The 13948-nt window shown below is 35.7% G+C and overlaps 1 protein-coding gene across 1 annotated transcript; it reads left to right on the top strand.

Moving 5' to 3' along the window:
* The first annotated feature begins 7716 nt into the window (after positions 1-7716).
* Positions 7717-13170, top strand: LOC110745176 (uncharacterized). The gene is made up of 6 exons (XM_088251613.1): positions 7717-8444; positions 9018-9089; positions 9240-9599; positions 9737-10096; positions 10608-12530; positions 12649-13170. Exons 1-6 carry the CDS (start codon positions 7868-7870, stop codon positions 13044-13046), a joined length of 3690 nt encoding a protein of 1229 aa, XP_088107739.1. The 5' UTR covers positions 7717-7867; the 3' UTR covers positions 13047-13170.
* The last annotated feature ends 778 nt before the right edge of the window (positions 13171-13948 follow it).

Below are 13948 nucleotides of genomic sequence, written 5' to 3'. Positions count from 1 at the left end.
TTTTTTCTTACTCGCAGGTCATCCAATACTCAAAAACTCTCACTTGAATGGATTATGTATTTGGTTTTTAATTCTATAATGTTGTTGTTGTTGTTTTTATTTTTATTTTTTATGTACTCAAAGTTTTTACAAAACTTACATTTATGAAACTAGTGAGTACATGTTGTAGGCGACAAATGATAAGACATAGATGATAGATTGTAAATAATCGGGAATATTTATGACCTTTTTCACATGGAGGCCCATTATAACATAATATTTTATAAATATAAAAAACACCCTTCAAATCTAATACTGTAGAAAAATTCCATATTGTACCTTCAAGTGAAAAAATTGTAACATACTAATAAACCAATTAGAAAGTGACCAAGTGACTAGTTGAGAGTTCTTTTTTTTTTTTCCACCAAAAATAGCCACCCTGACAGCTTTTCTATAAATTATGTAATGTGGTGTTTTTCTAATTTTATTTATTTACATGTATTCTGAGTCTTTGTTTGGCATACTTAACAGGTGCGATACCCAAAGAAATAGGGAACTTAACAATGTTGAAGAAGATATACCTTGACTCCAACAATTTCAATGGTATATGTATTTGGTGCATTGCCTTGATGTGATACTGTTATATATGACTCCGCTTTTGTTGCAATGCATTATATGTGCATAAAACATGAATTTAACATATAAATGTGCATATATCTTAATGATTTTTCAGAAATTCCAAAAGAGATCGGCTTTTTACATCAACTGGAGACGTTGTATGTGCAACTTTGACCAATTGGGCTGGCTAAGGGATATCTCCTTTATCAATGTCAATCTGTCATTTATGAAGGTAGCAGTGAATTCCATGAAAATGTACACAACTGTCTCACAACACAAGTCCTCGGCTTGGCTTGAAAACCGGTTACATTTGTATTTCCAATATTAAGCCTTTTGCCTTTCAGATGATTCAGGAAAAGGTAACAATGGTTTCGCCTTTCTGCCATCTTTTTTATTTTTTTTTGTTGCTATCAACTATCAATCCCATATCCATGTTCTACACAAAGGTGTTTCCAAAATTAACTCAAACAATAATATATTAGCACAATCATCCAAAACCATATCAATCACTACAACAAAAATACTATATCACAACATGAATACAACAAAATCGCACTACTCGTGAAGGAATCTTCTACAAATTCTGTTAGATATATGGTATCCATTTTCTTCTTTCAGTATATTTTCATTTCCTTTAAAGTATTGGTATCTTCTTCTGTTCCTTTCGAACCTAAATACAATCTTTCTAGGAATTTCTCTATAATCTCTTTCTAATTTGTTTTAATCTATAATATTACTTACTTCTTATACTTTCTCTAATGTCTTCTCAGCAGCCAAACAAATATTAACTTTTGGTTGCTCTACAATCTGTATATCCATGAGATTTATGATTATAGATGAGGATGAAATGCTAACTGTTTTTCGAAAGGGGCTCTCTACCAATAACAGTTGAGGAAAAAATACGAAGAAGAAATCGAAGAGCAAGTTGTGTACGAGTATTATCAACACATTAACACGAATATAATCCTAGGGTTCTAAAAAATTGATTTTGCTGCAGTTCACTTTACCACGCCTGGGGAAGCTGATGATTCTTTGATATTAGAGGTCGATTAGGGAGCTGATGCCTGGAGCATTAATTTTGGACAAATCGTTCATGATTCTTGGATATCATAGGCAAACTCCGTTGTCCCTTCATGTGTTGATATCAGAGGCAGCGATCATTAGGGAGAACTTGAGAAATGTTAAGAGATTTTGGGTGGTAGCTGGGTTGTAAGATTTTTGGGTTTCTCGGTGAACTGAAAAAATTAAATGAAGAAAGGAAGGAAGAAGCAAGAGGCTTCATTGGAAAAGGCGCGCTCGGACTTGTGAGCTACATTTACATAGTAAGTTTGCTTTTTCTCTAGAGCCGTTGTGATCAGATCGGATGGCTGAAATGGATCCTCACATAGTGTGCTCATTTAGAGCATGTCCAGTGCTAGGACCCTGCCCTGGCAACAGGCCCCCCGAGAGCCCAAATCTCCCTCCAGCGCAACAAAACCAGCTCGGGCAAAAACTGGGACCCACAAGCCTGGGCAAGCCCACGGGCAAATCCTGTCTGGGCTAAAGCTCGAAGGCGCTGACGTCAGTGAGCAAAAAAATCCAAAAAAAAAACCAAAAAATTATGGCTGTTTTCCCTATAAGTACATAACAATTTTATTCACTTTCGACACCAAATCCTCATACAAACTCTTCTCCTTCCAATATTTGTAAATTGTAATCTCTTTTTTTCTTGCATTTGTAAATTGTTTATATTTTCTTCCATATTTATTTTTTTCTTGCATAATCATTTTATTTCTTACATTTCTAAATTGTTTATATTTTGTTGCATAATCTTTTTTTTCTTGCCCTTGCCCTTGCCTTTTGGGGTGGAACCAAAAAAGGCCAGACTGCCACTATTCATGTGAAGTTTTTTGGCAATTGCCTTAATTGCCAAAAAAGGCAATTGCCAAATTGGACCGGCAATTGAGTTTTTCATCATTTAACACACTTTGAAGTTGGAAGGAACTTCTCTGGTCATTTTGTGAAAACAGATGCGTGGAAAGGAAACTGATGCCCAATTGTCCATTCTTCCTTTCTTACAATTCTAAGTCGTTGCAATGAATGGACAAGTTGCATTTGGCTACTCGCGAATTTCTTCCTCCATGGCAATCATGTGCCCCACTCTTTGGCAATGGCAACTTATTCTGCCTTCATAAATTGCCTAATAAACTAGGACATACAAACTGAAACCCAGTGATATGAAGCCAAGCAATATACTACTAGATGATGATATGGTTGCACATGTTGCTGATTTTGGAATTGCAAAACTCTTGGGTGGAGGAGATTCTATTACGCAAACCATGACCCTAGCCACAGTTGGGTATATGGAGTGGGTATATGGCTCCAGGTATGTAGTTGCTAATTTAATATTTTTCAATTATGAACAACATAACTTAAAATGGTCTTTGCATCATACATATGATATGAATATTATTTAGATATATATAAGTGCAACTCAAATATAATTCATATTGCAGAGTATGGAATGGAAGGAATAGTTTCAACAAGAGGAGATGTGTATAGTTTCGGAATTGTAGTGATGGAAACATTCACAAGAAGGAAGCCAAAAGATGAGATGTTTGGTGGGGAAATGAATTTAAAGCAATGGATTGCCAGATGCAATGATAGATGAAGTTGCGGATGCCAATTTGCTTGAGATTGGGACAGAGCAGGAAGATGATGATCATGTGAGGAAGAGGGATTGCTTATTATCCATTATGCGATTAACTTTTGCTCGTTGTACAGAATCACCAAAAGAGAGGATAAGTATGAAGGAAGCTGTAGCCACACTCAACTAAATCAAGATGACGTTTATGAAGGATGTTGCTGCAGGAGGAGGTGTGCTGTTAAACCGTCCTCTTGCTGAGCACTTCAACTAATGGATCTTATGACTTAAATATAAGCTAAAGACATAGTGGGATTATTGGTGGTTGTGGTGGTGGTGGTGGCCGCAATTTTTTCCTTGACTTAAATATTTAATGCTAAAGTTCAGCTAGGAATTGTTTTCATGTTTGTAAGGAGCTTCTTCAATAATAATTTCAAGTTAAAGGTTGATTAAGGACTTTTAATTTCACCCATCTATTAAATATGTGAGTGTGTTAGCTGGGCCTAAGACATCTGCAGCCAACAGACCAGATTAGAAATACAAGATTGATGAGAGAGACTTTGTCTAAAATGTGCCCAATAAGATTTTCGGCAGCAAAAAATAGTCGGATGGAGATTTGGGATTCTCAAATAGATTAATTTTCTTTTGATATATTTGTGAAATAAGCAAAAACAATACCCAAGGGAATATGACATTTTCTTTTCTTTTTAGAGATTTCCGTGTAAATATTGTTGTATGAATTAATATTATGAGTGTTACATTTTATACTAAAAGTCATGAACGAGTACATAGGGTGGCTAGATTAGATTACATAAATATTGAAATTGTTGTAGACTAATAATGCTAAGGCCACAAAGTTAAACAGGCAAGGATTGTTAAATTGTGGTAGACACTATATCAGATGAGATATTTGATTTTCAAAATTTAGAGTTTTTTTGTAGTTTGATAATAATCTGAATGGCCTCATCCCATCGTCAATCTTCAATATCTCCACAATAGAGTAATGGAATTATATTTACAGCTAAGCTCGCCTAAAATGTTTCCCAAACGAGCCCTAAGAGTAATAGAGCTATATTTACACCTAAACCAACCTGAAATGTCTTCAGTTGGAATCGCAGAACTGACGAATCGAGTCAAACCGAGTCAACACAGAGGGAAAAAAACTGAGTTGACCAAAAAAGTCAACATAAGTTCAAAAGCCAAACTTGACTGGTTTGATTCAGTTCCGATTTGAATTTGTAACTTGAAAAGGCTGATTCGAACCGAACCGAACTAGCTGTGTTGATGAATGTCTAATTATTCAGGACATATCCAACTATTTTTTAAGGCCAACTAAAAAGCCCATATGTGTGTTCTAACCCAACTATTTGAATATAGGGGATGCACGCACGCATGCACTACTAAGTGCCCGTTTGACATTGCTTATTTGGGGTGATAAGTGATTTTAAAAAAAATTTGGGAAATCCAGCCCGTTTTGTAAACAGTGAGAAAATCACTTATCATTAAAAATTGCTGTGAGAGAAAGCTATAAAGCAGCTAATGAGGTGCTTTCATTTTTTGATTATGCAGGAATAAGTTTTGAAGAGGCGCTGGGTTTAATGATTATGCCACAATCATTTTCTGATTATGAGGAAATCAATACCAACAACACTTTTAACAAAAAGTTTACCAAATGCCAAACTGCTATCTCTCACAGCAAATTTGACAGCGATTATTTTCACAGCACAGCAATACCAAACTAACCCTAACTTTCGCTTTGCAACCTCTTCCTTTATTACAAGCCAAGTCCTTGCTACATTTCTTCTCCATTCAAGTGCACTTTGCCCTGCTCTACTTGGTCAACTGGTCAACCACCAATCCACATTCATTGACAAAAAAAAAAAAGCTTCACTAACCCACCAACCCATACTCACAAACCATAATGACGAATGTGATTATGGGCACAATTAATGTGTACCAGTATCCTTAATGTCTCCACCACACTAAATTAAGCGTGAGTGGGAAGGGAAGTGCAATTCTGATATAAGCATACATTTGACTATGTGACTCTTAATTGTGAGTGAGTGAGTGAGTGAGTGAGTGGTATTAGGTAATCTTTTCAGACCTTAACAAATAAGAAAATGAGAATATTTTAATGGGCTGTTTCAGCAACTAGTTGATTCCTCTTTCCATTTTGTGAGTAAAAGAGCATCTTCAAGAGTAGTAGCAAATAAAACTTTTTAAATTGAAGTTTGTTGACCTATATGGTAATTTAAAAAGCCTTATTTGTTATTTGAATTATTTTTGCTTTAACAAACTCTTCAATACAATTAATGCAACATTATAGAAAAAATATGAAAAATATGAAAACATGTGAAAAATGTCTATGTATTTATTATATGAAAAGAAAAAATGCGCGTTTTAAACATTTTCAATGTAGGTTTTGTTTTTTCAAAGTAAAATTAAATGTTTGAAGAGCCAAAGTCAACTTACCAATCATAAAGAGAGAAAAATAGGTTGCAGCTTTGATGACTAAGTTTGAAGAAGCTGTTTGTGAGAGTTTTTCTGATGTAACTCACCTATTTTAGAATTTCAAAGCTGTTAAAGAGACTGTTGAAGATGCTCTAATGGCATGGCAAACAGGATTGCAAACCTTGCTTTTGCTCTAACCGATTCGATCACATGGGTTTATAAAGGCACTTGTACCTATTATAAGATGACAAGTGTCATGTTGTGATTTGTTGAGTTAGTTAGATTGCTTAGTCGAGAAGATTACAATGTAATAATACATAAGAATCGTGTAGGCTGTAATTCATTCAATTTCAATAAGGAACAGAAATAGAAAACAAAATCTTTTTCTTCAATTCTCTCAGATTCTTCTCATTCTCTTTAATGTTTTCAGGGTTGGGGTCCCTCCTCAGCTCATTCATGACGTATTGGTTGAAGATATGTTTTAAATTGTTATGTTTTTTAATATATCTGATCGTTTCCTTCTACAACAAAAAAACAAATAAGAAATGAGAATTACTATAATGGGCTATCATTTCATTGAAAACATTGAAAAGTGAAACAAAAATGGGACCGGCAATTGAGTATTTCATCATTTAACAAACTTTGAAGTTGGAAGGAATCATTTTGTGAAAACAGATGCGTGGAAATTTCTTCCCCCCATGGTGCAATCATGTGTCCCACTCTTTGGCAACTTCATAGATTGGCACTGCAACAAACCGTCCTCTCCTCTTGTTCAGCGCTTCAATTAATGGATCTCAATTCAGACAATGTAGAGGAAGCCGTGCCGTTTTGGTTATACTTGAGCCTGAATAACTGAATATTTTGATTACCAAAAACAAAGAATAACTGAGTATTTCTGAAAAAGACATGAAGAAATAAAAACTCAAAAGCTAAGAGATAAGAGGGATTATTGATGGCCATGGTGGTGGCGGTGGCCGCCATTTTTTCCTTGACTTAAATATTTAATGCTAAAAAATTCATTTGCTAAAGTTAAGCTAGGAACTGTTTTTATGCTTGTAGGGAGCTTCTCCAATAATAATTTTGAAGTTAAAGGTTGATTAAGAACTTTCCAGCCTTGTTTACACCTTGCGGCAAGTTAATAGGAAAGCAAACGTTCCTTTCCTACGTTTTAAATAGTGCACAGAATAATATTTGCAAGTATTAGTTATTGTAAAAAACTAGCTAACTTCATATAGTTTTCAGAAATTGAAAATGAAGAACCAAAATTTGCCCCAAATATGCCAAATGAGATGATGGGCATCAATAGTTAGATGCAAGAATAATATTTAAACTTTTTAATGATTGAATGGTTGGATTAAACCCTTCATTCAACCCCCTCACCCAAATCCCCCTCATTATAGCATTTCCGCAATTCAAGTCAAGTCAGGCATGTCCCGGTCCCAAATGAGGCTAAGGATGCCTTGCACGAAACTGCAATTAACTGCTTGCAAATTTAGTCCACGAGCTTGCTATCATGAGCCCCACTCTTTGGCACAATATTCTTTGTTTTGTATTGATGCATATATAAATCCTAGTTAGCATTTTCCCCATTATATATTATACACATACGTAAGTACATCAATTTTTCCATATAATACTTGTATTATATACGTACATACGTACATATATAATGGTAGTTGAGGTACACCAATAATTCCATATTTATTGGGTATATGAATTTAAAGCAACGGATTATGAACTTACCATAACCTGATGCAATGAATTTAAGTCCTGTTGTACCTGAATAATTATATATTCCTATTAAAAAAAATGAAGAAAAAAATATCAGAGTGAAGGGCACTTATTATGCGAAGGAGACTGGATTGACCATCCATATCTGATAGTAAGTTCTTGTACAGAATACATAGAGACATATAGAGACATATACGTACAGTATTGCAAGTTCTTGGACATTTGTGAAAACAGATGCCCAATTGTCCATTCTTCCTTTCTCACAAGTCTAAGTCGTTGCATTTGACTACTTGCGAATTTCTTCCACAAGGGTGCAATCATGTGCCCTACTCTTTGGCAACTTGTTTTGTCTTCATAGATTGGCACTGCAACAAATTATTCAATCATTTGAAGTTTTCAAACGGAAAGGAAAAAAAAAGGAAAAACACTTTGAAGTTGGAAGGAACTTCTCTGTTTTCGGTTCTCATGGAGGAGAGAAGTCATTTCCTCCTGTCAATCACGTTCTTGCTTGTGCTGCAGTACACTTCTCTATATATGGCTAAATTAACTCAAGGCATAGTAGGTGCAGCACAAATAAACATCACCACAGACCAATCTGCTCTTCTTGCTCTCAAATCCCATATCACTAGTGACCCTCACGACATCTTGGTCAACTGGTCAACCACCACCTCCGTCTGCAACTGGGTTGGCATTACTTGTGGTGCTCGCCACCTCAGAGTAGCATCATTGAATCTCTCGTACATGGGTTTCACTGGCACAATTCCACCACACTTAGGCAACCTCTCATTCCTTGTTGCACTAAGCTTCAACAATAACAGCTTCCATGGTACTTTGCCCTATGAATTGTCTTATCTGCGTCGCCTGAAGTTGGTTAGCTTCGGATACAACAACTTTGTGGGATCCATTCCATCATGGTTTGGGGCCTTCCCCAAACTTCAAGGCTTCTATTTGTATGGCAATCAATTTTCAGGTTCCATACCCACGACTATCTTCAACTTATCTTCATTGCGAGTGATTGTTTTGAGCGGTAATCAACTATCAGGTACGTATATGTCAACGTTACATTTTAACCTTTTGTTATTAATCTATAAGCTCGGTTTGTTCTTTTTTGTTTAGAAAATTAGACTCATTTCTTCTTACTTTCAGGTCATGCAATACTAAAAAAATTCTCACTTGAATAGAATATGTATTTGATTTTTAAGTTTGGTTGATCCATGTTTGTTTTTTGTTATACTCGAAAGTTTTCACAAAACTTACATTTATGAAAATAGAGACTACCTGTAGACTACAAATGATAAAAACTTGTTGGGCACTAGGGATAATGAATGATATAGGGGAATATTTAAGGGCTTTTCACGTATAGGCCCATTATAACATGACATTTTCTCACAAAAAAAAATTAATAACATGACATTTTATAATTTTTTTAAAAACACCCTTAAAAATCCAATACTAAGAAAAACTCCATATTGTACCTTCAAGTGACAAGTGGCTAGTTGAGAGAGTTTTTTTTTTTTTTTCTATAAATTATGTAGTTGTAATGATGTTTTTTTTTTCTTTTTCTAATTTCACTTATTTAAATGTATTTTGAGTTTTTGTTTGGCATACATAACAGGTGGCATACCAAGAGAAATTGGGAACTTAACAATGCTGAATGAGATATACCTTGACCACAACAATTTCAACGGTAAATTTGTGGCATTGCCCTGCCTTGATGCAATCTAGTTATATATAATATGACTTAGTTTTTGTTGCAGTGCATTATATGTGCATAAATCATGAGTTTAACATATATATATATATATATATATGTGCATATATCTTAACAATTTTTCAGAAATTCCACAAGAGATCGGCTTTTTACATCAGCTAGAGAAGTTGTATATTGAGTTTAATGCCCTAAAAGGCCATGTTCCTATGGTTGTTTTCAACATGTCTTCTTTGACTACATTGACTCTATACGGAAATAGCTTGAGTGGTGGTCTTCCAGACAATATATGCCAGCATCATCCGAGTCTTGAGAAGGTTAATTTGGGTGACAATCAGTTTGCTGGTCCACTTCCATCCAAATTATGGCAATGCACAAAGCTTCTTAATCTATCATTGGTGGAGAACAATTTTAGTGGAAGCATACCCAAAACTATTGGGAATTTAACAATGCTGAAGGGGATATACCTTGACTCCAACAATTTCAACGGTATATTTGTTGCATTGCCTTGCCTTGATGTGATCCAGTTATATATAATATGACTCGTTTTTTTGTTGCAGTGCATTATATGTGCATAAATCATGAGTTTAACATATAAATGTGCATATATCTTAATGATTTTTCAGAAATTCCAAAAGAGATCGGCTTTTTACATCAGCTGGAGGAGTTGTATGTGCCATTAAATGCCCTAAAAGGCCCTGTTCCTGTGGCTGTTTTCAACATGTCTTCTTTGACTACATTGGCTCTATATACAAACAAGTTGAGTGGTAGTCTTCCAGACAATATATGCCAACATCTTCCTAATCTTCAAATGGTTTCTTTGTCTGAAAACAAGTTTGATGGTCCACTTCCATCCAAATTATGGCAATGCACAAAGCTTCAGATGTTTAATTTGGCAATAAACAGTTTCAGTGGAAGCATTCCAAAAAATATTGGGAACTTAACCCAGTTAACCATGATTGGGCTTGACACCAACAATTTCACAGGTAATTGTTTCATTAATTATGTTGTTCCAACTATGTTGCATAATTTATCATTATTTAACTATTTCATATTTTAATAAATGAGGGAGACAGTTAATCACGAATATAACAAATTGACTTGCCTAATAAACGTTCTATCTAAGTCAACATATTCACATCTAAGGTTAACCAAAGAATTGTATAAAGACATGCAAACTCCAACGTGTTTTGCTTCAGGACTTTTATTTTATTTTTAGAGATTTCTGTTTAAAAATTGTTGTATTAATTAATAGAGATATTTAGTCATATACCTATTTTTAGCACTAATAATATAGATAAACCCTACACCATTTAATTTTTTATAAACAAACCCAAAAAATGACAGCTGACTCTATTAAATTTAATTTTGATTATTATGAGTGTGACATTTTATACTAAAAGTCATGAAGGAGTAGATAGGGTTAGATTAGATTACATAAATCCACATATAGTGAAATTGTTGTAGATAAGGTTGTGACATTTGTGGCACTAGCAGGCACTATTCCATGGTCCTCAATATTCAATATCTCCACCATAAGAGCACTGTCGCTTAGTCGGAATCAGCTATCGGGTAGCCTCCCAGCGAACATAGGTCTTGGGCTTCCAAACCTACAACTCCTCTATCTTACAGAAGCTGGCCTCAGTGGAGTAATCCCCAACCTCTCCAATGCTTTTATGCTCACGCGGCTTGAATTGGCCAGAAACTCATTTACAGGGTTTATTCCTAGCACGCTATGTGCCTTAACAAACCTTCAGTCGCTTAAGTTACACATTAATAATTTGACGATTGATACTTCAACTCCAGAAGCAAACACTCTCTCTTGTTTGGCTAATCTTGGAAATTTGACATTATTATCCTTGACAGCTAATCCGTTAAATGCCAGACTTGATGACTCCTTTCGGAATTTCACTACGTCGTCGCTTCAATATATTGCTTTAAGCAAATGCAGCATGAGGGGTAACATTCCCATTGGTATTGGCAACATTAGCAGCTTGGTAACCTTAGCCCTGGGAGCCAATCAATTGAGTGGATCAATTCCAACTTCACTGGGAAGACTAGGGAATCTCCAACTTTTGGAATTGAATGATAACAAGTTGCGAGGGTACATCCCCAACCAACTTTGTCAATTAGATAACCTAGCTTACTTATATTTGAGTAGTAATCAGCTCTATGGTTCTATACCTTCTTGCTTGGATAATCTAACCGCATCTCTAAGATATCTATCATTGGGGTCCAATTCGTTGAGTTCCACAATACCATCTAAGTTTTGGAGACTTGCCTATATCTTGTCTGTAGACTTATCATCCAATTATCTAATTGGACATCTCTCACAAGATATTGGAAACTTGAAAGTTGTGACAGAGGTAGATTTATCAAATAACAATTTATCTGGTATCCTACCAAGCACTATTGGGGGTCTTCGGGATTTGGTTAATCTATCCTTGGCAAATAATAATTTGGAAGGCCCTATTCCAAGTTCATTTGACAGGTTGCTAAGCCTGCAACTCTTGGATTTGTCCAGAAACAATCTGTCTGGAGTGATTCCCAAGTCTTTAGAAGCTCTGTCACTTCTCAAGTATATGGATTTGTCTTTCAACATGCTCCAAGGAGAAATTCCAACTGGTGGACCGTTCCAAAACTTCTCCGCTCAATCATTTGTCTCAAACAAAGCACTTTGTGGTGCAGCCCGACTTCAGGTTCCACCATGCAAAAATGGTACAGTTGAACCAAATTGGAGGAAAGCTAAATATATCATCCCAGGGATCATATCAGTAATTCTCTTTGTGGCCTCTGTATCTATCTTTGTACTATGCAGGAAAAGGAATGTGGAAGTTGCAGGAGAGGCTACCTCGTTGCCTCAACTTCTTTGGAGAAGAGTTTCACACCTAGAACTTCTAAGGGCCACGAATGGATTTAACGAAAACAACCTACTTGGAAGTGGGGGTTTTGGTTCAGTATATAAAGGGACACTTTCAGATGGAATAGATGTTGCAGTAAAGGTTTTTAGTTTACAGCTAGAAGGGGCTTTCAAGAGTGTTGATAGGGAATGTGAAATGCTAAGCAATATTCGTCATAGAAACCTTATCAAAATCATCAGCTGTTGCAGTGAAATTGATTTCAAAGCCTTGGTACTCGAATACATGCCTAATGGGAGCCTCGAGAAGTGGTTGTACTCTCAAAATTCTTTGAATATCTTACAGAGGTTGAACATAATGATAGATGCTGCATCTGCACTGGAATACCTACACCATGGTTATTCAATACCAATTGTGCACTGTGATATGAAGCCAAGTAATATACTACTGGATGATGATATGGTTGCACATGTTGCTGATTTTGGAATTTCAAAACTCTTGGGTGGAGTAGATTCTATTACCCAAACCATGACTCTAGCCACTGTTGGTTATATGGCTCCAGGTGATGTACTTGCTAATTTAATATCTTTCAATTCTATACATGCTGTCCTTAATTATGCATAATTTTCATTTAATATATATTCATACACATGAATATATAAGTATAATTCATAATGCAGAGTATGGATTGGAAGGAATGGTTTCAACAAGAGGGGATGTGTACAGTTTCGGAATTGTAGTGATGGAAACATTCACAAGAAGGAAGCCAACAAATGAGATGTTTGATGGGGAAATGAATATAAAGCAATGGATTGCAAACTCACTAGTATTACCAGATGCAAAGATAGATGAAGTTGTGGATGCCAATTTGCTTGGGATTGGGACAGAGCAGGAAGATGATGATCATGTGAGGAAGAGGGATTGCATATTAGCCATTATGAGATTAGCTCTTACTTGCTGTGCAGAATCACCAGAAGATAGGATAAGTATGAAAGAAGCTGTAGCCACACTCAGCAAAATCAAGGCAAAGTTTTTGAAGGATGCTTACCGTCCTCTTGTTCAGCAACGCTTCAATTAATGGGTACTATCCTATGACATGTATTTCATGCACTTTTGATTTGATTCAATTTCAGTCTTTTATTTAGACAATTTTATGGTGGAGTGTGAAGACTTATTATATAATATACTAGTCTTGGTTTTTTTTTTTTTTTTTGTTCAACAATATACTAGTCTTGGTAGTTGTTATGGTATCAATATTATAGGAGGGTTTGTTCTGTTGTGTTGTGGCTGCAACCACGACCTCTTGGGAGCTCCACCGTTGCTTCGCTATGCCAAGAGGCAAAAAAAGGGCTGATTACGGCAGCCGGGAGCTCCATAGTTGTTGGGTTTGGGCCCTTTTGGGAGCTATTAGCCTAAAAGCTCAAATCATTCACACGTGACGGGCCTGAGCCCAGCAAAGCAAAATACTTAATTGAATTTGCGTAAACAGACCAATCCACCTACCTTAACTTTGTATCCAAAGATTTTCATAGAATTATGAATAAAGAAAGAAAAAATTGGTTGGAGAGGGTTTATGTTTAGAATATTCCCAAATGTTGGTTGGTTTTTTTCCATAGTTCCAATCCAAATTTCCTGTCATTCCATGGAGGGTTTGGTTTGGAGTTTTGTGGATTAGGTGATGCCTTATGTGCATATGTTAAACTAAACCTCCAAATTGATTCAAATTTAATGTATTTTATTCACCCAGCTGAACTTAGCCAAAGATCACGTGGCCTCAAGTCATTTATGTAGATAATGGTGATGAGTGGATGAAGTTTTCTTGCCCTGCTTCCAAATCCATTTGGAAGAATTGCAGACTGCAGAGCAATAACTAAAAGTTTGATTAATTGCACTCTACCCCTTAAAAGTCTAATTCCAAGGGTCCCACCAAGCATAACACATTATATATTAATTTATCTATTTATTTTCCATCTAAGCTAT

The sequence above is a fragment of the Prunus avium genome, chromosome 4, assembly GCF_965620075.1.
Source record: "Prunus avium chromosome 4, drPruAviu1.hap1.1, whole genome shotgun sequence".
Lineage (NCBI taxonomy): Eukaryota > Viridiplantae > Streptophyta > Magnoliopsida > Rosales > Rosaceae > Prunus > Prunus avium.
This window is presented reverse-complemented; position numbering and strand designations above follow the sequence as displayed.